Source organism: Schistocerca nitens, chromosome 3 (assembly GCF_023898315.1).
Source record: "Schistocerca nitens isolate TAMUIC-IGC-003100 chromosome 3, iqSchNite1.1, whole genome shotgun sequence".
Classification (NCBI taxonomy): Eukaryota; Metazoa; Arthropoda; class Insecta; order Orthoptera; family Acrididae; genus Schistocerca; species Schistocerca nitens.
The window spans coordinates 271,714,885-271,742,604 of record NC_064616.1 but is presented as its reverse complement, the minus strand read 5'-3'; the positions used below and the strand labels follow the sequence as shown (position 1 = coordinate 271,742,604).

General features: G+C 40.3%; 1 protein-coding gene across 2 annotated transcripts in view; it reads left to right on the top strand.

The window, feature by feature from the left end:
• Window positions 1-14,633: 14,633 nt before the first annotated feature.
• Window positions 14,634-27,720, top strand: part of LOC126248237 (LIM and SH3 domain protein Lasp) — a 169,706-nt gene continuing 156,619 nt past the window's right edge. For both annotated transcript variants that reach the window (XM_049949073.1, XM_049949072.1), the window contains exon 1: window positions 14,634-14,900. In XM_049949073.1, the coding sequence (XP_049805030.1) occupies window positions 14,832-14,900 (69 nt within the window). In that variant the 5' untranslated portion in view covers window positions 14,634-14,831. The remainder of the gene's footprint in view (window positions 14,901-27,720) is intronic.

Below are 27,720 nucleotides of genomic sequence, written 5' to 3'. Positions count from 1 at the left end.
CACCCATTTGCAAGGCTAACAGTGTAGCTGCCACGGGGAAAATTCACAATAATATTGTCTATGCATGAATTTTTACGTGTTGGACACTGGATGGTACAGTACAGATTAAGGGACCTTAATAAATTAAGAAAAGTTCTTGAGGGCTCATTACTTGTGTTTACCATTTCTATATTAAGATCACCACATATGGCAATCTTTGTTTTATGCATTAGTATTTTTCTAACCATTAGTTCAAATCTTTCAAAAAATGTATCAATGTTGCCATTGGGAGATCTGTATAGGCTTACAATTATTAGATTTTCATCAGTCATTTTTATACAACTAAATTCTGCATCTAACTCTGTACAGTAAGATGATACATCTATTTTTCTAAAGTTGAAATTATCTCTGATAAAGATCCCAGCCCCACCATTTCGCCTCTGCTTTCTGCACATTATGTCTGCAGTGACGTATCCTTGAGGTACAAACATATCTACCTCATTTGCAACTAACCAATGCTCACATACACATATTACATCAACATTCTTAATCTTACAGAAATGTTCCAATTCTAACATCTTATTTCTAATACAACAAATATTAACTTGAAGTAATGTCAGCATATTATCTCCCTTTTTGTTTATCTGGATACAGTTTGACTTTGAATCACAGTTTATATTTTTTACATTACCTACGAGTGGTGTGCTTGTCAGATTGTTGATCCCCATGTCTGTTATGGTGTGCTGTTGCTGATCTGGGGCCAACAAAAATCCTGACTTCTCGCAGGTGGTTGCCTCTTGTGAATTGGTCGGCTGCTGCTGGCTTCATTGTATACAAAATCCTGGTCCTTTAGCTGTTTCTTTCTTCTCTCTCCTCTCCCATATCTTGGCTGCAGGATCTCTGAAGGTGGTGCTTCTTCTTCAGCTGGTGGTGTCACAACTTCTTCTTCTGGAGGTGACAACACTGGTTCTTCTGCTGGTAATAACACTGATTTTTCCTTTATAGGGCAAAGTGGTGACTCTTCCTTTTCTTCCTTCACTGGCAGTGTTATGGGTGGATGTATCTGTTCTTGTGGTTTGTCAATTTTTTCTAATATTTCTTTGAACAGAATTGTTTTACCAAAATTGTTTCTGTGCAACCCATGCTTTGTAAAATGATCTCTCTGAGAGCTTGTTGCATCAATAAATGTTACATTGGCGAAACTGCTACAGATCTTTCTAAATTTTCTATTTGTTCGAATAATTTCTTTATTTACGCATGAAGCTTCCATCAAGTCGTGTCTTTGTGGAATGCTTACAACATATACATCTGAATGTGTAATTTTCCCTAAGGTTTCACGTAGAGCCCTTGTTGCATTGACACTTTCGTTTCTATAAACGTCGTTACCTCCTCCAATAATGACACATTTCGAACCTTTTGTTACTGATGTTTCACAGTTTTTTAGCACTTCTCGTAGAGGAGCCCCAGGCTTGGTGGTTCCACTTACTTTTCGTTTATTTTGCATAGTGGCCATTTTACCTGCTAAGCCTCTTCCGTGGCTAGCTGAAAAAATGTAAACATCGCCCTTACTCTCACTTCGTGAACCATTTTGCGAAAATTTAGTGTTTTCTTCACTCTTCAGAGTATGCCCTAGAGACGTGTATTCATTTCTCTTATGTCCCTGGTTGTTCGTCTCTTCATACGTGTCTAGCAGCTCATATTTATTCCTTGTTTTTAGTTCGAAACGATTTCCACTTTGTTTCACACGCCTGTTTATTTTAGGCCTAAGAAAAGGCTCGTTTTCCACTTTTTGTTTTTGTTTGAGATCACTAATCACTGTTTCCAAATTATGTATATACTCTTTAGCGTACAATAAGGCAGTTAGTTTTCATTCAGAATAGACTTAATTGCATTTTTTCAATATAAAATTTCTTTTTTTATTAATGCTGCTAAAGTTTGTCTAACTGTAATTCCAAACCATAAGTATGCTTGTTAATTATTGTGCAAGATCTTCCATAACACATTTAAGTTCTTTATTTACAGCAGATATTGCCTACATTTTGTCTCCACTGGAGCTGATTCACTAATGTAATTCCCAAAAATGTAATGAAAGCAACTTCTTCCAGTCTTGTCTCATCTATAAATGTGTCTACACAATCTTTATTTGCTTTGCTGTGAACACAACAAACATGGTCTTATTTAGATCTATAATTATCTCCTTCTCTATATACAATTGCAGTGTGTTATCTGCTGAAAATAGTTTTGCTTTCATGTGTTTGAAGATTTATTCTACAATTACAATGTTGTGTTCCTTCTCTTTGACTTCTGTAATATTTACGAAGAGGTTGAATAATAGTACAATAGACCAAATACAAATCCCTGAGGTACACCACATTTAATGGCTCTGATTTCAGCTTTGTGCACATTCCCTGTAGTCAAACACTGTTTACAGTTGCCAATACATGACTATCTACTGCACTGCATGACCAGGGACATGGTAGCTTTCAATGTTTTTATTAGGCCTGTTTGTGTCAAAAACTATAGACAAATCTAGTAATATAGCAGATGCTGGTTTTTTTTTCATCTAATGCAGCTACAGTGGACTGCATTAAGCTAAAAATAGCTCATTTTGAGATTTCTCTTTATGGAAACATGTTGCATTGGAATCACAGTACTGTGATTCTCTAGAAATTTAATCATTTTACTGTGTATAAACGTATAATATTCTTGAAAAACCACACATTAATTATTATTTGATCCTTGCCAACTTTCTTGTATATTGACACTAATTTTCCTGTTTTTAATTTTTGTGGAAATCTCTGCACCCTCTCTGAGTGAGCAGTATGCTACATCCAACAGTAGTTCAGTTATGTCCTCATGCACAAGCTTGATTAGATGATGTGATAATCCATCATCAGCAGAGGATGTCCTATTTTAGTCTGTAAGTTCACATTTTTTCACTGGCTGCAGGAACATTAAGTAAGATGATTGGCCAAGTATTCTTGGATGCTTAGACAGCAGGACTTGATTACCTCTTTCACACTTTGTACAGCAGTTATTAAAAATTATTGGATATAATAGCAATATTCACTCTACCTGGAACTATAGTGCTATCTGTTTTCATCTACTTAACAATACTTGTGTTATCAGAACTTTTTTATTATATCTTCCAGTGTTAATTATGTTTTGGATTTAATATTGTTCTTTTTATTGAGCAGGTGTTTTCTTCTCTAATTAACTGACTGTACTTCTTCTGATACTCTCTCTCTCTCTCTCTCTCTCTCTCTTGTGATACTGTTTATCCCTCTCACAGTTCCTTGTGCAGTCTAGTCCAGAGTTTGGTTATTTCTTTGACAATCCATTGCCCATTGTGGGCCTGGTTTTCCTTATAGGCCACTTTGGGGAAGACTATATAAAAATAATGTATTAGTGTATTAAGGAACATATCAAACTTCTCACTTGTACCTCCTGGAAGCAAGGTTACCGTTCAAATTTTTTTCCTCAGAGTAATTTTAAAAACATTCATGTTTTATTGATTGATAATCCTGACCTCTCTCTTGTCAATTTGTTTCTCTTCTTGAGTCACTATTTTTGTAGATGTAACACAGAAACGCGTGATGATTAGAAATTGCTGTTTGCAGTACTCTGTTCATCATGGGTTACTGCCTAAATGCATGACATTTGCAATTTCATTATTACTGAGAACTCTATACTTTATTATTGTTACAACAGGACAATTTTCCCATATGACTATTTGTACAGAAGTGGTGTTTTCGTAGTGGTCACATATTTCACATTATTGGTAGTAATTTGACATTTTAGGGAATGTCAAATCATAATTTATGTAGCAAATGTCATTTATTTCAGTACATTATTTCTTCTGATTGCCTATAGTTACTGTATGCACACTTCTTTTGCAGGTGAAGGTGCACATAGAACTGCTACCAGAGATGGAAACATTAGATAAATACTGCACTCAGTATCACTATATAAAATAATTAACACCATAGGGATATCCAAAGAATGAGTCTGTTTCATTTTACATCAGAGTTGACCATGAGAAAAGATTATGGAGATGGATGCGGCATATGTTGAATTGAATGTTGATCAAAGGCAAGTACGGAAACTTGTTTTCAGCTTGTTAATGTGCTTGAGATGAGTGTCTCCCAATTTAATGCCAGAAACTTAGGGAGAGGGGGAGGGGAAGGGAAAGGGAGAGGAAGAGTGAGAGTGAGAAATAATTCACACGTATATGTCGATGTTGATGTTTTCTCAGATACACAAAGCATGTAGTGGTAGCAAATGTTATGTCACTTCATGAGTTAGCCATACTTGATAAATATGAGATGTTCGCCCCGATAGCTGAGTGGTCAGCATGACGGACTGCCATCCTACAGGCTCAGGCTCGATTCCTGGTTGGGTCGGGGATTTTCTCCACTCAGGGACTGGGTGTTGTGCTGTCTTCATCATCAGTTCATGCCCATCCGGCATGCAGGTCACCCAATGTGTCGTCTAATGTAATAAGACTTGCACCAAGGCGGTCGGACCTGCCCCGTAAGGGGCCTCCCGGCCACTGACGCCAAACGCTCATTTCCATTTCCAATATGAGATGAAAAAATTTACTGGGATGTCAGATTTCCCTATATGTGCAAACAGACTTACCAGCAAATAAGAAAAGTTAATTACATTTGAAGGCTTATAAGTGTTCAAGTTTGCATTGTGGGCTCTTTGTGTGGTGTATTCTGGTATGCTTGGAGTGGTGGAATGGGCATAATCCAGTCACTTCCAACTAGGACTGTTGCATATCATACATATTCACTACTGAGTGATGAGTATTCCATGAGACTCCATATGCTGTTTCGTTACTCTCCTGTCTTCTTCCTCGCATATTCCTGTCAATTCAGTAGTTCTCGTATTTCTCCAGTTTATTTTTCTAACTGGAGGAAGTCATTAGTGACAATGAGTATTAAGTACATTTTGCCACTTATCATGATTTTCTTTCTGGCATGAAACCTGTGGTAGTCTAGGGTGGAGTCGGCAGTATTTGTAATCCTCTAAGTCCTTCATCTCACATGCTACTGTTTCTGCCAAATGGTAAATCACCAGTGTTTTGATAGTCCACAGCATTAAATGCAGTTGCAATACGGCTATGCCAAGTGGCCAGACACACTGACTGCATTCCACCATGCCTTGCTACTGCAGATGTCTGGTGCTGTGCAGCATAATCACTGTGTTTACCTGTTGTGACCTACATGAGGCAGTGGCATAGTGATTCAGTTTGGAATTATATTGATATGACAGTGAGTGCAAGTGTTGCAACTTCAGCCACCATCATTAATGCCAGTATAGCCACAATGACTTTCTGAAGAGAAAATTCAGTACACTGTGTGTATGATATAATATTTTGTTGCTGTCTGAAAATGTAAAGAGTTCCTCCAAACTAACTCAAAGAAAGAAAATATTTTCATAAAACAGTGGCTGTCAATACTTCATTCCATTGTCATAGTTGATTAGTGCAGAAACAAGAGATCGACAAAATGTATAAGAAAATTTTAAACACAGTGTCAACTATAGTGTTACAATGGTGTATACCTCATTTCATGATAGTGTCATGAGTATTATAAAAGACTATTATATCATCTGAGGAGCCAAAAAAAAGGAGATCTCACTATTCACAAGAAGGTATATGCAATAAGTAATTGCTCCATTGTTTCTAAAAATTCTAAATGAGATAGAAGACGGAAAGAAGACTCCATTTGTCTTCTGAAAAAACATGTACAGCAGTCCACCTATGCTGCCCCTCTGCTTCTCCAGAAATTGAGGATATCTGAAGTTACTGCTCATAGAATCTGATGAAACTGAATAGACCCCTATGATACAATATGATACTGCAGTGCATCTGTTGTTCAGAGGTATGATGCAATATTCCTTCAGACATACATACATGTCTGCAGGAACACTGCATCATACCTCTGAACAACAAAGGCACTGCGATATTGTATTTATCCACAAACACCAGGAAATCGACCTTCAATTAAAACGTCTCCTCTGTATGGGAATATACATAATGGATGTGCAAGTGCAGATTGAAGACACATGGTTGATGATATATGGAGGTTTGAGTATGTCTGTGAGTCTTACTCAGATAGCCAATGGTAAGGCAACCACTCACTATAAGCAGGAAATCCGAGTTCGAATCCCGGTCCAGCACAAATTTTTATTGTTGTCATTCTCTTATGCAGCTGATGGTTGTATTTCATGGATTGGGCACTTGTTGAAAATTTGATTGTTAACCTAAGTGGACAATAGAAATATATGAGGTGTGATCAAAAAGTAATGGGAATATTTGTTTTTCTTAAAGGATCTTTATTTATCCATCAACATCATCTTTGTCTCCTTAAAAAGTAATCCCCTTCATAAATAATACACTTATGCCAGAGCTTTATCCAGTCTTGGAAGCATTTGTGAAATTCACTTTTCATTATGCTGTTTCACTCCTTCAGCGACTCTGTTTTTAGCTCAACAGTGGTGACAAAAGGAAATCCTTTCACGGTTCTCTTCAGTTCTGTGAATAGAAAGAAGTCACAGGGATCCATGTCTGGCAAATATGGTGACTGAGGCAACATTATGGTTTTGTTTTCTGCAAAAATAATGAACAAGTATTGAAGTGTGAGCGGTAGCATTATCATCACGCAATTTCCATGAATGGTTTTGTCATAATTCTGGTCATTTGCTTCAGACTGCTTCACGCAAATGGCACATAACTTCGAGGTAGTATTCCTTATTGACCGTACAACCATAAGTCAGATAGTCATGATGCACTATCCCATTGTAACTGAAGAAAACAGTGAGGAGAACCTTCACACATGATTAAACTTGCTGATTTTTTTTCGGTCTTGGCTCTTCAGGCAGTTTCCATTGAATGACTGGGCGGGCCTTGATTTCAATGACATACCCATATACCCATGTTTCATCACCTGTTAGAACCTTCTTTAGAAATTATGGATCATTTTCAATTTCATTCAGAAATTCCTACATGATGTAGTTTTTGGTCAAAATTCAACAATTTTGGTAAAAACTTTGCTGCTACACGTTTCAGCCCAAAACATCCAAAAAAACTGCTTGGCATGAGCCAAATGAAACATCAACATCATGAGCAACCTCTCTGATAGTGATTAGGCAATTTTACAGTACCATTTTCTATGCTTCTCCCACACAGTCATCAGTAATTGATGTGTTAGGGTGTCCAAGGCGGTTGTCATCTTCAAAGTTTTCTCGAACCTCACTGAAATGTTTATTTCTTTCGTAAACTCTTGTATTACTTATACTAGATTTACCAAAACCCACAATGAACTTTTAGAATGTGTTGCTGTACCTTATTCAATTTTTTGAGCACAATTTAATTCAAATTCTTTGATGAATCTTTTTTGGAGTTAAAAATTTGCTGAGCACTCAGAAACACTTATAACCCTTTTGAATGTCAACAATAAAGTAAATATTCAAATCAGCTCAAAATGGAAAGATACATTAAGAACATATGTACCAACAAGATAAAATAATTTGAAAATCAGATGTATAAAGCCTAAAAAGTTAAAAAAATTCCCTTCCTTTCTTTGTAAGAACAATCATGTTTGGTAGCTAGCCAGAGACAGATGACATGAGATGTCTACACACGCGTGTAGCAATTTCTGCAGATCATAGAGAGCTTGTTTCTGAGTTGTGAACAGACAGCTGAAGACATACAAAGATGGCATGACATAAAGCATGAATATCAATGAGAAACTATCATCATATTCCTCAAATCTTGTGAAATTACCCCAATGAGAAAGCAAAAAAGCAATTGGAGCTCTTGCAGAGGCTTATTGTCAGTAGTTCTTCCCAAGCACCATTCACGAAATGAGGAAAGAGCCAGGAAGAGGGGAAGAATCCTCTGCCACATACCATAAGGTAGCTTGTGGGGTATAGATATTGAAAAAAGGTGGAGTACTCTTTGACTAAAACTTCAAAATGTTTTCTTTTAAAAAAACCTTGCAGAGAGAGAGAGAGAGAGAGAGAGAGAGAGAGAGAGAGAGACAGACACACAGAGAGACAGACAGACAGAGAGACAGACAGACAGAGAGAGAGAGAGAGAGAGAGAGAGAGAGAGAGAGTCTTTTAAGTTCTACATCTAGCACTAAGAATCAGTCTTCAAAACAGCTTAGTTTCAATATCACATGTGTTGTAGATGCCATTGGTTGAAATATGTGAAGTATCTGTCTCTTCACGATCTTTGCTTATGCTAGCAAATACACGGCCAACTATTTGTGAAAGGAAGAATATGAATGTTATTGCTCCTTGTTTCACTCTCAGCAATTTAAGCTGTCCTCTTAGATTCCTACCTAATCACACACTTGAAAATCACCACATATTTGGAAATAAATACCAATATATTGGTGACGAGGAATAATAATTGTAATTTCATTTATCCTATAGATCATACATTGAGTGCAGAGAAGCACATGGTGATATAAGACAAGTCAAAAATGAAGATAAGATGATACATGGTTAAAATGATTATGACAGTGATCTTATAAAGACACAAATGTTCATATAATACATGTGTAATGCCAAGAAACAGAAACGTGTATAGGTGGATATCTTATGAAAAATTCAGAATTATGCACTATTTCTAAATAATTTCACATTATTAATGGAAAGAAACATATAAGCAAATAACATGGAAATTCAAAAGTACCATAAACATTTAAAAATCCATTACTAAAGTAAAACAATAAGGGGGTCACACTTCTGTATTAAGCTGTTCAGGTTTACATACGAAGTACAGAATGTGGCCCAAACAAATTTTTGTGTTTCAAGATATTCACCTATACTATAACGACACTTTTGCAATAAATAGTTTTAAATTTTGAAGTGTATTTTATTGTTTTAATATTGTTATGTAGCTTATTGTACAGTCTGTTTACTGTTTGCAGTGGTCCATTTATTGCTGCTCATTTTACTAGCAGCAATTTAAACTGCCCACACACTTGGAAATCACCACATATTTGGAAATAAATTGCCAAATATTTATTTCATCCTTCATTTTCTAATCAGATGTCAATATTGCAGAACATACTTGTCTTAAATTGAAAAGAAAGTCCCAGGATGTGTTAACAATACTAAGATGAAAAGAAAAAGCATATAGCAGGATGTGAACCTACTTTGTCCACCTCAGTAATCCACAACATTACCCATTACACTTACCATAGTCTTGGCGCTTTTGTCTATCATCTCTTGAAGACTTATATCATTGATCCATCATTAACTGATATTTAATAATAAATGTGATGTGTTTGTGATAAATCTTCAATGCGCCATTGCCTTTAGATAGCATGCTGCAAGTAAGAATACAAAACAGCTAAATATACCTAATTGAGTAAGGTGTCTGCTGAATCAAATCATAGATAGTAACAGTATGGTAAAATAGTCTCTGACCTTAAACACTAGTGGTATAAGTCTGTTGTTAATTTACACATAACATTGCACACTGATGTTTGTTGGAATGTGGTACCTTTATACGGATAGTGTTGACAGAGACAAAAGGGCTCTCAACTACATGTATACAACAGTTAGTCAGTTCTGTGCCATGCATGTGTTCACTGTCTAAAGAGAGATGTACATTTTATTTTATTTAAAATTTTCTTCCTCCCAGGATCGTAGGTAAGACTGGTTTCATCGAAGTTCCATATATTACTTGCTGGTACATCTTTCAGTTCAGCATGCAAATGTTCAACATATTCTCCGAGAACACAGACCTGCCAGGCTAGCCGAGATCGCTAATGTGCTGCTTCCTGGACTCAGGTAGGCGCGATGGTCCCAGATTGAATCTGCCCAGCGGATTCATGACGAGGGCCGGTATGCCAGCCAGCCTGGATGTGGTTTTTTTGGTGGTTTTCCACATCCCGCTATGTGAATACTGGGCTGATCCCAATGTCCCACCTCAGTTATACGACTCACAAACATTTGAACACGTTCACACTATTTCACGGCTTATCCTAGACGCAGACAGCTGGGGTACACGACTTCCATTCCGGGGGTTCGGGATGGCGGCAGGAAGGGCATCCAGCCACCCTCTGCAACTAACACTGCAAAATCCATAATAATAAGGCTGACCCCGCATTGAAGCAGAACAAAGGCCCAAAGAAAGACTGAAATTCTCTGAGAACACGCTCATCGACAGCAGCTCTACTCCTTTTAAGGTTGGTTGCAAAGCATACATAAAGTTCAGGGTGCTGTTTGTGAAACCCAAGAGCCATTTATGGTCTGGACAGTTGTCTTTGAATCTAGAAACTATACGTCCCTGTCTGGAGAGGTATGACTTCACAATTATTTGGAGTTACATTGGAGCGACAGGAAACCCAAATTCAGTCAGTTGCAAAACACATTTTACAAACTGTGCTTCTTCTTCAATAGCAAAAATCTGAGGGAATCCTGGACATGAAGTAATTCTTCCCTTTGACGTCAGTTTATTAACTATGGTTTTTATTGAGATATTAAAAAGTTTTTCAGATTTCCTCTGATATCTCCTTCCTCTAACAGCTTGTGGGCATTTTTCCACAGTTTCTCGGCTGTAATCACAGTATCACCTACTTCCGACAATTCTTTTGTACTTCAGTGGCATTTTCATCAAATTGAAAGAGATTACAAACATTGTTCACTGTTACGAGTACACTAAGTAAACTAAGTCTGAAATGTTTGTAAGTATGTAAGAAGTGCACCCTGGGTATGCTTCCACTTCTATTGTGATGCAATGTTCACCAAAAATAATAAATTTCATAACCTGCAAAAGTAAAGTGGAAATACGGAAGCGTCCGATCTAACCCGTCGGCTTTGACCCATGACGTCACAAATATAGCGGAAGCCGGAAACGACAATTCCAATATGGCGGATATAGAAACGTTGCATACGTATCACAAAGACGAAAACACATAGAAAAACAACACACACAAAGGTTTCACAAGAACAATCTGCTAACATTGATAGCAAACAAAGATAATAATAAACAAGTGGTACTCAAGGCCAGGCAGGGGGGGGGCTGCGCCCCCCCCTGACCCCCCCGCCAAAAAAAACTCCCAACCTAACCTCGTATTCAAGGCTACGCTACAGATCAATGTGTAGGTCAATCAAAAGATAAAAAAAGAAACAAATAAAAAAAAAGAAAAAAACAATATTGATTCATTAGACATAACGAGTAGCGACAAAACATATAGACCATAAAGATTGAACAATCTAATGGCAAACTGATAAAAGCCTCATAGACGACGTTAAAACAAAAAGTACAGTAAAAAGGTAAACTATATATTACAGGCCCTAAAACTCCTACTAAGGTAACGTCAACGAGGCAACATCTACAAACACGCCACACTCACAAACCAAACTCCGCGCCGTAATGACGTCACAGACCACAACACCCTTACGTCACGGGTCAAAGCCGACGCGTGAGATCGGATGTTTCTGTTGACCCAGTAAAGTGACAATGACACAAATCATATTCCATTAAATGGAAACCTTTCAGCAACTAGACATTCTGAGTACTTAAAATAATGGTGACTGACCTTCACAGTGACCAGTTAACCATGTGAAAAATACAAACTTTTCCAGCTTGATTTTTTGCACACTTCAGTGCATCTTTCCTTAGATGCTTGCAAAAAATTTAAAAGGCCCACAATGGAACAGGCAAACAAGGTTGCTAACCTAAAAGTGCTATCTACCACATAAAAAATTGTCACAGCCATGGACCAAGTTGGGCAGCATCTATGAACCAACTTTTTTTTTTTTTAGCAAATTAATCTCAAATGAGGGGAAGTGTGTATAATTCAAATGGGGCAACTTTGGCTGACGATAAAATTGTTCTAGATAACATATATTTCAACACCAAATGCAATTTCGAAATTTTTCATGAAAGTACACAGAAATTAAGCTTTATGTTATTTTATACAAAACAATGTAAAGAAAGTGGTACTTACTCGAATTTTACAGGGGAAATTAAGACCCACAGACAAGAAAATTTTTTATACTACTTTACCGTGACCAAAGAAGGGCATCTCTTATAACACTGCTTCCAACAAGAAAACACAGTTGGCAAACAGTGTGAACAGCTTATATTGTGATTATACGTATTATCAAAGAGTATAGAGCACATGGATTTCCAGAATATTTTGCATATTCTCCGTAGGAAAATAATTTATCATTTTCCTGAATATGGGACAAAGTTACCCCAAAGGATCACAGGTGGCCCAATTTATTACATATTGAAGTACAATATCATTTTGTGAATAAATGTTATATGAATGAAGGTACGGGCATTTGTAAAATTAGATTCAGAAAACAATACAGCAGTCATTTTCACCAAACGTTTGAGGAATAATTAATTTGTAAAGTTTCGAGAAATCCTGAATGTAAATTGATTGCGACATAAACGTAACGAGGCGTATTGGGACATGGTACATTTACATCGATAGGATCGACGCTGTTGAGAGGGCTATGAACAATGGGTGTACCTGGGTGTATAATAGGGGACGGTCAACAATGAGTGTATAATTATTACTCACTCCTGCATTGTGCGCGCGCGGTTGTGTGTGTGTGTGTGTGTGTGTGTGTGTGTGTGTGTTCCATTGTTGCCAAATCAGCTCTTTTAGAGCTAGCTCTGCTTTCTTTTTAGTTGCATTTGGTTGCAAAACGACTTACTTAGTTGGGGTCTGGAAGTATGACTTGTTTCACAATCGTTTGGCTTTTTTTTGCTTTCCTTTCCTTGATTATGGGAAAGCATTGAAATCCTAGTTGATAAAAGGAATGTTATTTCAACTGAACTAAGCTTTGAAAACAAGCTTTAATAGCCCATGAAAATGAATTATTAGTGTGAATTAAAAAGCACAGTAAAGCAAACTAAACCATGTTGGTGTGTATTAAAGACTCGGCAGCGTAAACATATACAAGACCAAAAACATAGCTGTGAAATATAAACATTTGAGTGCCTCACTGAAAACGATGTTGCAGCATAACTGACAGCAACAAGGCGTCACAACTTCACAATAATGAAGGAAGCTGTTCTAAGTAAACCAGTCTTTGGTTTATGCAGGATTAATTAGTATTCGTATGCTGCAATAAAAAAACTGCGCACGCGACTGAAATGACGAGAGGAACACCTAACTTCTATGCAGCGCAGTAGTTTGCTAACGTGTCAACCACACTACAATGCAGATATGATTTGAAAGAAGCAATACTAATATGGGTTTCATTGATGCAAATTAGTTTTTACGTTAACATGTATGGTCATGCGTATCATCCTTTGAACTAATAAAAATGCTGGTATGTTGTTTCCACATTATCAGTGGTATGTAATTCAAGCAATGTTATACATTCACTGTCAATTATTTGTACTATTGTTATCTCCAGCAAATTTCAAATTAAGAAAATAGATATAAATTCATGCTAGTCTGTTACACAGTATAATTATTGCAAAAATAAATCTGCACATAATACATCTTATTTAATTTCGAATTTTTTTATGGATTTATTTTTTTTTATTTATTTATTTTTTTTTTTTTTTTTTGTAGACACATGTAGCTTATTTTGCCTTTGAGAGTTGGCACCACTGATTTGTTCACTGAATGAAGAGTAATATACACTGTATTTGCCTTTTCGTTAATAAATATTATTAACAAGGTTCATTGTTTAAATATTGAGAAATTTGCTGTTTGTGTACAATGCGTTTAATTTCAAAGCGCTTGTATCACCTACACTGCCCAAGTGTTTGTTATTCTTTTCAGGCCGAAAAAGATATATAAACGAAAGTTTGTATATCAGTGTATATAAACGAAAGGCGAAGAGTCACATTTGATTGGAAAATTGGAGTAACGGAAATAACATACTGTCAAATCTGAACCGGTAGAAATTTAAAGGAATTCGCTTAAGACGTCGCGAAAAACAACTTGAAAACATTGGCATCCTGACTTTCAGAGAAGAATCTACTGATATTAAGAAACGTCGATATCCCCTTTGCCGTCAATCATGAGCTAGACTAATAATAGCTTGAATAGATGCAGATGAGCAATCACGCAAGCCATAATTGTGAATCAGACGAGGTTGTAACACATTATAACAGCTAACAAAATTACCGTCGCTTGTCTGCTGCGTTACTGAAATTTGAATAATGTTTTTTCCTTAATGAAGCATGTGTTTGATCGTTTTGTGTTTTCATTACTTTCGGTGGAAGTGTGTAGATTAGTATCACTGGAGTATTAGTTCTGTTACAGTTTTGAAGGATACTGGAAATTTGTTAAAGAAAATATAAACTTTCCCCGAAAGAAATAGGCAGGGAATAAAATATTAGTACTTTTGATTTCGGTTCAAGCAAGTAACTCTCCAGAAAAAAAAAAACACATCCACAGTTTTGCTTGATGTATCTTATTTTACATTGCTTTCAATCAAAAATAAGAATATTTTATTACTGACGCTGCAGTACGTTTGAACGTTTTAACTGACATCCCTTACAGTTGCCCTTTAAAATCACAATAACAGAAACAGTTTGTCATCGGTGAAATACATTGAAAGTTTTTCTGCGGCGCTAAACAAAATCTCTGAAAACCAGAGATTCTATTCTCGAATTCATTCATATACACTCTTATCCACACCTTTTACGTCAGTAGGCTTCGTGCTGCAAGTAGATAATTTGTGTTAATTGTATGTTTTTGGTCCAAAAAACCTGCTCGTCGTGTAATTTGCGGACTGTAGTGAGCGATAATTTAGATATCGCATGGTAAATGTTTTATGATTATTTGAAGTGCTAAAACTTTACATTTTAGCAGTGTAGCAACTATTTCTATCAGCTAAAGATGAACAAAAAGTGTGCCAGGTGTGAAAAGACCGTGTATCCTATTGAAGAGTTAAAATGCTTGGACAAGGTAAGTGACACCTTCTTATTTTTCATTGTTAAGGTATATGTGTATATTGTCAATGCGTCTTTGACAGTTTCGCAGTGACAAGTGTATTTGCTCTAAACCGACTTTAAGATGATTGAAAGATGAGTTGTTGATAATGTCACTTGGGTTACTATGGTAAAGAAAGCCGGTAAATTGTGCTAAGTAATTCGTCGTTTCAGGGTGCTGAATACTGGACGTGAATGTTTCTTGTCCGATAACAGTGTGATTACGTGAATTTTTATTTATGCTTGATACAAATAATTAAGTTGGGAGGTTTTGTGACGTATCTGAATTGCTAAACTCAACGTGTACAGAATGTAGGCATCATATTCTTCAAAAACACAGTTACTGTAGTTGTACCTATGTGAAATGTCATTGACAGGTTCCTTGCTTGTGTGTGTGTGTGTGTGTGTGTGTGTGTGTGTGTGTGTGTGTGTGTGTGTGTGTGAAGGGGGGCGGGGGACAGTAATGGAGTCTAGTTAGTTGTAATTGCTTCTTTCTGTTGTTCTATTATCTACTGGGTTATTTACCAACAGAAACCACAATGGAAATGGTTCGGCTGTAATTTGCGTTATTTATTATGTCGTCCGTAGACCGTTTGGTAAAATAGTTTTGGGCATGTCAGAATCCTACACAAATAGTGTATACATACAGAACATTAACGAAATAGGACAAGATGAGGATAGGGCAGGAAATAAGACTATGGTCTAATCAAAGGAGCCATCCCAGTATTCACCTTGGCGACAAGGGGAAACCATGGAAAACCCAAGTCCGAGTGGCGGTACAGTTAATAAACGCCAGTGCTGAATGAGAGTACGTAACATCGGAATAGCCGCCTCATACGGTACGACTCCCAAAATACTTAATCAATATTGTAAGTGCAACATGCACAGTAGGGAAATAAATGAAGAAAAAAAAAATTTGAAAACAAAAACACTGCTGAAAACGTGAAAACACGTGAACAAATCCCATGGCACTGCAGAAAATTACAAAATGCCCAGTAAGTCGCAGTGATTCTAGTTTGGCAAAAAATCATTACTCAGTAACACACAAATATGAGGTTCTAGTTAGTAAGACATTGTATACAGACAAAGACTGGGAAAGGGTGTTCCTTACTGCAAGAACTAGGTATATTGTTTAAGTACTTCAGGAGGAAAGACTTGTAACAATGATGGTATTTCTGTCTTCCAAAAGTAAGAGTTGTGTCATAAAGATTTACATACGAGGGAGATTTTTGTTTATGGGCTTTGTAGTATGTTATTTTAATGCCTGTGTACCATAAATTTCACTTTCTTTGCTGTCTATCATACTGAGTGGCTGAACTTGAATTGTGGTGGAGTGTGTAATGTATGTTTCTAAAATAGTTTGTCTCCCTGTCATCCAGATGTACTGGATGTTTGGTTATGGTAAAGTTAGATTTTGAAGCTGAATGTCAATGTTTTCTTTTTGTGGTCATGTTGGTATGATTTCAGCATGATCAGATTATGATACGGTAAGCTTCATATGAAGACACAGTTATGAGCTTTGCACATAACTGTTGACAGACTGGTAACACTAAGATATCTGACTGGAGTAAAGCTGTTCAAAAACAGAGATAACAAAATATTGCCTTTGCATAAATTATAGTTAAAATAGTTGCTAGTGAGATTAACAGTAAACTACATGCGTCCTAGAGGTATGGTTAGTTCTAGAGCAAAGTAATTTCTTAGTGTGACAGACTATAACAATATTTTCAGGCTATGGATTCCTTACATTGTAGGTAAGCATAACATTCAACCATAATCCAGTCTTCAAAAAATGGTTCAAATGGCTCTGAGCACTATGGGACTTAACATCTATGGTCATCAGTCCCCTAGAACTTAGAACTACTTAAACCTAACTAACCTAAGGACATCACACACATCCATGCCCGAGGCAGGATTCGAACCTGCGACCGTAGCAGTTGCGCGGTTCCGGACTGAGCGCCTAGAACCGCTAAACCACCGCGGCCAGCTAATCCAGTCTTCTCCAGTATGTCAAGTCATGACTGTATAGTATTACTGTAAGGTGGAAGAATAAACTCGGTAGTTAAATTTTCAAGAATAGTTGTTTGTTTGTGCCTGTAACTGTAAACAGTGCCATGGTGTGATGCAGTCAAACTTATCACAATAGACACACATGGCAAGTGTTTTTCCAAAGATATTGTGTGTAGAACTATTGTTTTATTATAAACAGAATTGTCTGGGTAGTGATAGGGTGTTTATCATCTGTCTGCAAGGTTTTTGTTTTATAAAAGATACTCCCCCCTCCCTCTCCTATCTGAGGACCACAAAATGGAAATATAGCCCATATGTGTCCAGGTGTGTTGTTTTCCCTCAAAATTACACAAATGCTGTATTATCTTGAACTATTCAAATTAACAAGAAAGTAGAATGTGAATTACTTACACAACTCCTTTCAGATTTAATAGAATTCAGATGAAGTGTCCTGTTAACATGGAAGTAAATTCCAAGGGAAAGAGATAAATAGGAAATCTACAATAAAAAGTGTGTGCCGCGCTTCAATGATAGTAAATTTTTAAGTGCAACTTCCAATTCGAAATACCATCTCAAAAGTGCTTGACACATTCATAAATGTAAATCCAACATTTGCTGGTGACAGAAACCTCAATAAATAACATTCATAAATGTTGGGGTAGTAGTCTCATGGTCCAGCATGAATAAATTTGTTAAACACTGATTATCAGTAAAATTTCAGTATACCTGTACCTTAAGTTGAGGATAAATGTTAAACATACTCTGACCTGCTGAGTAATGCTTTGGGAAAAAATAGGTTTGCTGTGTCTTATTTATGTAGAGAAGAGCATGTGCAATTTTGCTCATTGTACAAGGACTGGCACAGAGAGAACTTCCTGGTTAATGTTAGTCAGACTGAAATGGCTAGCAGCAGAAATAGTACAAGATAACCTTCACAGAGCACTGTATGGTGCCTTGTGGAGTATGTTTATAGATGTAGAGGTGCCATGTGAGATGCAGTGGTTAGTGTGTGTGTGTGTGTGTGTGTGTGTGTGTGTGTGTGTGTGTGTGTGTGTGTGTGTGTGTGTGTGTGTGTGTGTGTGTGTCCTTAGGATAATTTAGGTTAAGTAGTGTGTAAGCTTAGGGACTGATGACCTTAGCAGTTAAGTCCCATAAGATTTCACACACATTAAAAACAGTCTGTACCGGTTCTTTCTGGGTGGCAGTTTCACTGACACACAAATGGCAGATAACAACTATACTCTGCCATTCACTCTAGTCCTGCTCAATAGAATCCATACAATTCTCGGCATATGTTCAGTATGTCTTATTGTTTCATATTGCATCAGGATTCGTTTTCAGCGCTTAGTACCTACGCGCATAATCGCACAGTACACGACGTGGATAACATTAATTCGGTAAGATATATACCTCTAAATAGCTCCACATGGCATTATTGGTTTTACGAGACACGTTAAGTGTTTCTACCACCTTACATGTTTCTTAGCGATGCGATCGCGCAGCATTAAATCAAGCGCGTTTATGCTGGCGCGTCACCATAGAAATGACACGGACTTTTTTTAAACTCTGCAAAGTAGGCGCCTTATAGTGCAGGCCATTGAGAAATGTTCAGTACAGATTGCCACAGACCACATTGCCAACAGTATGAAGCCGTATGAATGTGAAAGACAATCAGATTTTGTGATCGAGGGGGAGGTGGGAACTTAGGATTGACTTGCGGGTTGTGCTTACTAGAAATTTGGACCTGCTACTATATTTTCGTCACACTTAACATGTAGTACATGTTTAATCGATCTAACCTGTTATTTTATGTTCATCGCTTAATATCGAAATAATGTTAAATATTCACGAGTTGAGGAAAAAATCGCGAAAACTAAAACATTACAGCGAAAAATTGCGACGAAACTGACAACTTTTAGGACACAGTTAAAAGCGAAGAATTCGATATTACAATACTTCTTAAATTTGTAAAATGGGTATGTCAGTTCGGCGTGGACATAGTATAATTACTACGGTGTAATTATCCCAAGCAGCTATGAAACAGTACTGTTGATTATGCCTGAACTCTGTAAGAATGGATATCATTGTGTTGTAAAGCTGTTTGCAGCACCCAAGGTATCAGAGTAAAAAGACTACGACGACTGCAAAATCTGTACTAATGACATTTTGGCATGGAAACTTACTTGTCGCTTCGTGGGATGAATGGCTTTCTGTTGACAATACTATTCCAGGAGACGAGCTCTGTGTTTAAGCATTGTCGTTCTACAAAATCAACAACCACTTGAACCTGTAGGGCGAGGAGCAAACGTAAGTGTAAGGATGACTCCTCCACAGGCGTGCACAATCACAGATGGACGCCGAAGCAAATCGTCGATCCATACACGTAGGTTACCATCTTCATACCTATACACACCACTTCCGAGGAAGCTTCTCGTCAGATACTTTTTTACTGTTATTCCGAAAGTTAAGCCTGAACTCACCCAGAGTAGAACCCTCAATCGATACAAAGTACGGTATACTGTGTATTTTGGAGCTCTCTCCTGTGACGATTGCTGAATGGTACTCGTAGCTCGTCGCATATCACATTTATAAACGTACCGAAGTAACCTGCGCAAGTTACTCGACAATATGGCCCTTCAGCTGCTTTGACAGAACACTATAGTGGAGGTCCTACTGTAAAACGCGCTGTGTTGTTCTGTGCACAGAGTTATATGAAACACTCAAACCTGAATGCTATCTCGAGATAAAAAAAAAGACAACTGCTGTCTTTGTACTTACTAGAAAACACAGGGACACTGGTACTCAGTTCCATGTGAGGGTCATCTGACACTAAAACAAAACACATCCAACAGATTAGGAAAGATTTTAAATGTTGCCTACACTGAAAGCGAATATCTCAAGCCATGCAGTAAGACTACAGGTCCGCTTGTATCAAAATATCTTTCATACCGGATGTTGATGCACATGTTCCTCTAATTCTTTTGAATAGTGTAGTCCACTGAGATTTTGTTTTTGCAGACTGGCGACGAGCTGCACGCCAATTTAGAGTGGCGAGGTGTTTATTTTGTGTGGTGCGTCCATCGGGGTCCAAGGGATAATTAGGTTGCCACCGGTGTCTTCATCTTGACCTTCGAGGGTGATACCTTACCCGAGAAGTTCAAGGTGATGGTCTACTGCTGTGATGTAAAGCCATATATCCCTCCCCCGATGCGATGCTTTTAAGTACTGGAAGTTCAGTCATATGTCTCCCTGCTGTACTTCAGCATCACATGTTGAGATTGTGGACGTCCATCACATCCCAAAAATCCATGTGGCCCGCCTCCCATCTGTATCAGCTGTGGAGAGCATCATTCACCTTGACTGCCAGACTGCAGGACTTCACAGAAAGATAGGAATATCATGGAATAAAAGACCCTGGACCGACTGACCTGCACTGAGGCCAAGGGAAAATATGATTGCCTACATCCTGTGGCTATGACTTCCTCATATGCTACTGCTGCTGCTGCTGCTACGAGAAGAGCTGTAGCCCCATCGGTTCCGTGAATTCCAGTCAGCTCTGAGCCACAAGGCTACACCTGCCCCCTTGATGGAGGGGAGCACTCCCCCCCCCCCACCCATTGCTCCTGCATCACCTACGTCAGGAGTTATGCCCCCCCCCCCCCCCCCCACCATTTGGGACACTAGTCCGTAATTCTCAGCTGGAGAAGCTTAAGTCTTTCTCGACTCGTCTCGCCAGAAAGGGGTCCCTTGAGTCACTCCCTTCCCAGGTTTCTGTTAATGGGAAAGATAACTCCCGCCAGTGGGTGATGTGCTCAGAAGCAGCTGGTCATAAGACTTCATGATCATCCTCAGTCCTGGAGACTGAATCAGTGAAACCCTCCCAGCCAGAGAAACCCAAGGAGCAGCGAGAAAAGTCCAAAAAGAAGACACCCTAACACCAAGGAAATTGCGGTGGCACCCACACCACCGCTACCTACAAGCTCTGGTGGAGATCGTGGCCTCCGCTGAGGGCCTAGATCTCGCTGGCCCCTCAGACGCAATGGGTACAGACTGCTCATGCAATATGTCTGTGGCAGCAGGTGACTGAGGTGTAAACTGCCTCATTGAATGAAAATTCCTGGCAGATTAAAACTGTGTGCCCGACCGAGACTCGAACTCGGTGAGCTTCTGTAAAGTTTGGAAGGTAGGAGACGAGATACTGGCAGAAGTAAAGCTGTGAGACCGGGCGTGAGTCGTGCTTCGGTAGCTCAGATGGTAGAGCACTTGCCCGCGAAAGGCAAAAGGTCCCGAGTTAGTCTCGGTCGGGCACACAGTTTTAATCTGCCAGGAAGTTTCATATCATCGCACACTCCGCTGCAGAGTGAAAATCTCATTCTGCCTCATTGAATGTTCCATGCCTTCTCAGTCTCACGATGTCATCCTCCAGTGGAATTACGGCGGTTTTTTCCACCGCCTGTCTGAACTATGGCAACTGTTAAGCTTTACACCTGCTTTCTACATTGCCTTCCAGGAAGCCTGGTTCTCGGCAGTGGGGACCCCTGCCCTCCGCGGCTATAAGGGATATTACAGGAACTGTAGCTACTATAATGTATATCTTCCTCCAGATGGGGCAGTACCCATGAATGTATTAGCTGCACTGATTCATCAACTCTCTAAACCTTTCCTAAGTTTGGGAGATTTTAACATTCATAACGCCTTGTGGGGTGGCACTGTGCTTACTGGCCAAGTTAGAGATGCCAAAACTTTACTGTCTCAGTTCGAACTCTGCCTCTTAAATACTGGGGCTGCCACACATTTCACTGTGGCTCGTGGTAGTTACTCGGACATTGACCTATCCATTTGCAGTCCAGGACTTCTCCCATCTATCCATTGGAGAGAACATGACGACCTGTGTGGTAGTGACCACTTCCCCATCTTCCTGCCACTGCCCTGGCGTCGGGCCCATGGACGCCTGCCCAAATGGGCTTTAAACAAGGCATACTGGGAAACTTTCACCTCTAATGTCACCGTTGAATCTTCCCCACTTGGTAACATCGATGTGATGGTTGAGCAGGTGACTACCACAATCGTTTCTGCAGCAGAAAACGCGATCCCTAGTTCTTTAGGGTGCCCCCGGCGAAAGACAGTCCCTTGGTGGTCGCCAGAAGGCGCTGAGGCAATTACAGAGCATCGGTGAGCTCTACGGTAACATAAGAGGTACCGTTCCCTAGAGCATCTGAGAGCCTTTAAGCGGCTCCGTGCCCGTGTACGCCAGCTTATCAAAAGACGGATGCAGGAGTGTTGGGAGAGATACGTCTCGACCATTGGGTGCTATACGTCGCCTTCCCAAGTCTGGACGAAGATCAGACGTCTTTTTGGGTACCAGACCTCAACAGGTGTCCCTGGCATTAACATCAATGGCGTGTTATCTACCTAAGCAAACGCGATTGCTGAGCACTATGCTTGAGCCTGTGCGTCAGAAACGGCGGGACTGCTACGGTCGCAGGTTCGAATCCTGCCTCGGGCATGGGTGTGTGTGATGTCCTTAGGTTAGTTAGGTTTAACTAGTTCTGAGTTCTAGGGGACTTGTGACCTAAGATGTTGAGTCCCATAGTGCTCAGAGCCATTTTGTGCGTCAGAGAACTACCTCCAGCCTTTCGCACCCTCAGACGGCGGATGGAAAGGAATGTCCTCTCGTTCGCTATACGCAACAGTGAACCGTATAACGCCCCATTTACAGAGTGGGAGCTCCTCAGTGCCCTTGCGCATTAACCCAACACAGCTCCTGGGCCAGATCGGATCAACAGTCAAATGATTAAACATCTCTTATCTGACTACAAGCGACATCTCATCATCTTCAACAGAATATCTTGCGATGGTGTCTTTCCATCATAATGGCGGGAGTGCACCATCATTCCGGTGCTTAAACCCGGTAAAAACCCGCTTGATTTGGATAGCTATCGGCCCATCAGCCTCACCAACGTTCTTTGTAAGCTGCTGGATGTATGGTGTGTCGGTGGTTGGGTTTGGTCCTGGAGTTCGTGGCCTACTGGCTCCATGGCAGGGCAGCTTCTGCTAGGATCGCTCTACCACTGATAATCTTGTGTCCCTCGAGTCTGCCATCTAAAGAGCCGTTTCCAGACGCCAACACCTGGTTGCTGTCTTTATTTACGAAAAACGTATGACACGACTTGCGACACTATATCCTTGCCACATTATACGAGTGGGGTCTCCGAGGCCCGCTCGAGATTTTGAATAAAAATTTCCTCTCGCTTCGTAATTTCCGTGTCCAAGTTGGTGCCTCCCATAGTTCGCCCCATATCCAGGGGAATGGGGTCCTGCACGGCTCTGTATTGAGTGTATTATATTTTTAGTGGCCATTAATGGTCTAGCAGCAGCTGTAGAGCCGTCGGTCTCACCTTCTCTGTATGCAGATGACTTACGCATTTTGTACTGCTCCACCAGTACTGGTGTTACTGAGCGGCGCCTACAGGGAGCCATCAACAAGGCGGTCATGGGCTCTCGCCCACGGCTTCCCGTTTTCGACCGCTAAGTCGTTTCATGCACTTCTGTCGGCGTCGTACCGTTCATCCAGAACTTTACCTTCATGACGATCCACTAACTGTAGTGGAGACATATCGATTCTTAGGACTCGTTTTCGATTGACTTGGCTACCTCACCTTCGCCAGCTTAAGCAGAAGTGCTGGCAGCACCTCAATGCCCTCCGCTGCCTGAGCAACACCAACTGGGGTGCAGATAGCTCTACACTGCTGCAGCACTACAGAGCTCTTGTTCAGTCCAGCCTTGACTATGGGAGTGTGGTTTATGGTTCGACGGCACCCTCAGTGTTGCGTTCACTCGACCCAGTGCACCACTGTGGCGTTAGCCTAGCGACAGGAGCTTTTAGGACGAGTCCAGTGACCAGCGTCCTGCTGGAGGCTGGAGTCCCTCCATTGCGGGTTAGGCGTGCACAGTTGCTCTCCTGTTATGTTGCATACGTTCGTAGTTCTCCTGCGTATCAGAATTACCGTCTCCTTTTCCCGCCCACGGCGATTCATCTCCCTCATCAGTGGTCCAGGTCAGGGATTAAAATTCCAGTTCATGTGCGATCCCTTCTCTTCGAACTGGAGTCCTTGGCTTTACCACCTATACTGTCAGCTCGCGGTAGCTGCGTGGTCAGAACTACAGAATGTCAATCCTCAGGGCCCAGGTTCGATTCCCGGCTGCGTCGGAGATTTGCTCCGCTCATGGACTGGGTGTTGTTGCCCTAATCATCATCATTTCATCCGCATCGACACGCAAGTCGCCGAAGTGGCGTCAAATCGAAAGACTTGAACCCAGCGAACGGTCTACCTCACAGGATGCCCTAGTCACTCGACATTTATTTACCACCTATACTTCAGGTTCATTCACGAACACTCCCATGGTGTACACGTAGGCTGCGGCTTCGCCTGGACATTTTACATGGCCGTAAGGACTCGGTTAACCCTGTGACTCTCTGCTGTCACTTCCTCTCGATTATCGACATTTACTGGGGCTATGAAGTGGTTTACACCGATGGCTCGATTGCTGATGGTCACGTTGGCTTTGCCCATGTCCATGCAGGACATAAGAACAGCACTCCTTACCAGACGGCTGCAGTGTTTTCAGTGCAGAGCTGCCGGCCATGTCTTGTGCTCTTGAGCACATCCACGCATGCCCATGCGAGTCGTTTTTGTTCTGTGCCGACTCCTTGAGCAGCTTGCAAGCTATCGACCAGTGCTACCCTCGTCATCCGTTGGTAGCGACCATCCAGGAGTCCATCTATAACCCTGGAACGGTCCAGTCGTTCAGTGTTCACTTCGGAATCCCAGGCAACGAACTTGCCAACAGGCTACACGGAAACCGCTTATGGAGATCAGCTTCTCTGCAACTGGCTTGCGTTCAGTACTATGCCGCGAGGTTTTGCGCATTTGGGGGACAGAATGGCATAACCTCAGTACGCACAACGAGCTGTGTGCCATTAAGGAAACTAGGAATGTGTGGAAGACCTCCGTGCGCGCCTCTCGCAGGGACTCTGTGGTTCTCTGTCGGCTCCGCATTGGCCATACGTGGCTGACGCATGGTTTACCTCCTCCGTCGCGAGGACCCACCCCGGTGTTGCTGTGGCTCACGAATGACAGTCGCCCATATCTTGCTGGACTGCCGACTTTTAAGCCGCTCTGCGGCGGACTTTTAACTTTCCCAGTGTTGAGCGACAATGCCTCAACAGTATCTTTAGTTTTAAGTTTTATTCGTGAAGGTGAGTTTTATCATTTGCTCCAAATTTTAGCACATGTCCTTTGACCCTGTGTGTCCTCCACCCTAGTGCTTTCAGGGTGGAGGTTTTAATGTATTGCAGAGTGGCTGGCTGTTCCTTTTTAGACTCGTGAGCAACCAGCCATGGTAACCTGCATTCTTGTTTTAACCTCTTCTACCTGTTTATTGCGTCTTTGTGGCTTTCTTGTCCCCTTTTGTCCATTTAAGTGTGTGTTGCCCTTCAGTCATTGTTGTGGTTTTTCCTTTCATTCTGTTTTGTGTTGTCTCATTGTCTTCTCCTCACCCTTGTGGCATTGTTTACTTTGGAACAAGGGACCGATGACCTCGTAGTTTGGTCCCTTCCCCCCTCTTTTAAACCAACCAATTCACACTTGCAACGTGTGTCTCAGGTTCGACTTCTGGCAGTGATAAAGTTGTTAAACAAAAGTACGTGATCCACAAGCATTCCCGTGAAGCGTGAATTACACGAAGAAGGGAAAATTATTTGTAATAGTTTTTATTGTAAACGATCTTGTCTAAGACTTAATTAAGAATCAGTTTCCAATGATAACTGGATTTTTGTGCTTGATAGATAATTAGAAATAAAAAAACGTATTTCATAGAAATGAAAATTAGGTGTGTGCTTATTGGCATGTATTTTTATGAATTTAATATTTAAATGATGTACGTATTCGAAATGAACGTGAAAAAAGTTTGACGAGCGTAAGGATAATTATGCAGAAAGGCTTGGACAAAATTTCTACTTGGTAGCTGCCAGAATGCGGATAAATGAAAGTAACCAGCGATTACCGTCCTCTAGTGCTATTGGATTTTTTTTGTTCATCTTTGTCGATTTTACACTTCGCAGAAACGCTCCTAGATGTACCCTTGTTTAATAATTTCGACTGATCAGGAATCGGACCCAGGTCCCCGAGGCGGCAGGCGAGGATTCTGCCACAGAGCCACACTGCATCTCGAAAAATCGACCTTACCATAGGACAGTCAAGACGCTCGACAAACTTCGAGGTCGATTTTCTCGAGAATTTTTGCGAGTAGCATCGAACTGCTTTGGGAAATTAATATTAGAATTCTGAACGTCACGTATCACAAATACTAAAAAATTTCAAAATTCCGACTCCCGTGTGGTGTCCTTGTAAGATTGTGAATCTGTATCCACGCACACAGCGCACATTTTCCGCATTTGAACAGCCGTATTATATATTCCACTCAGCCGCGTCTGCTGATAGCAAATTGAATTCCCACAGGCTCTGTTAATTCCTTTTGATAATTCCACCAATAAAGGCGTGCGAGTTCGGAAAATTTGAGTGTATCAGCTGTGCTAATCTCGGAAATTTTTGCATTCTGTTAACAACTGCAGTTAATGGTGTATCATCGAGTCGTTAAAGTTTCGAATAATAGGACCCAGTACATTATGCTGGAGATAAAATTTTAAACGGAAACGAAAGTTACGTCGGCCGTGCTCCAGGGAAGAATAATAATATACCTAAAGTTCTGGAAATAAACAGATAGTCAGCAGGGCTATGAGTTTGCTTATGATGCTGTTACCCATGGGAAAGAATCATCGTTTGACGAACGTAGGGATAGTTATGTAGAAAGACATGGACAAAATTTCTACGAAGTAAATGACGATAAATGAGACAACGACCATAACAAAGAGAGAACCTGGCAGTACAGGGTGGGGAAAATAAAAGCGGCACGGACGAGTGGATGAGATTGGACGGGAATGCATGCAGATAACCATACCCTCTGACGTGCACACCACGTGTACGCCCGCCACGTGATCCAGAGCATCGTGCCGGCTGTCAGCGTGAGTGGAGCAGTGCAAAGGGGCGATGGTACTCTCAATGGAGCAACGGATGTACGTTGTGGAAAATTACGCGACAGCAAAGTCGTGGAAACAGTATGCTCACTTGTTTTCTGAGAAGTTTACTGGTATCAGAGAGTGCCATGCAACGCTTACTTCGAAAATAGCGTCAGACAGAATCTGTGGTCAGTGGGTCAAAAGATATTAGTAAACGTGGCCGCACGCTAGAAAATGTGGCTGCAGTTCACCAGAAAATTCTTTTTTTACCATATGCCACAGTAAAATGTCTTGAAACACAAATAGTCCCGTATTCTTAAATTTTCCATTTGATGGTTGAGAAGGCCCAAGCTATTCCTTGAAAATAGGTGAAAGATCTGCACGTCCCTAAGTGTTGCTCTTCGTACACTGTGATTCGGAGGCTGCATTCAATAGTAGGCCGCTCAAAAAGTGGCTGTCAGTTCAAAGATTGCAGGAAGGCAAGTGCCATATCTAGTAAATCATTGCGGTGTTCAAAACAGCCTTCAGGTCGAGGACAACTTTCTGATTAAGTTTTTAGGCGGGAGTTGGTGGCAACTGCGTCACCACGAGGTGATCATTACTGGATAAAATTTACACAGTACATGACGTTGAGATCAAGGTAGATAGATAAACTACACTACTGGCCATTTAAAATTGCTACACCAAGAAGAAATGCAGATGATAAACG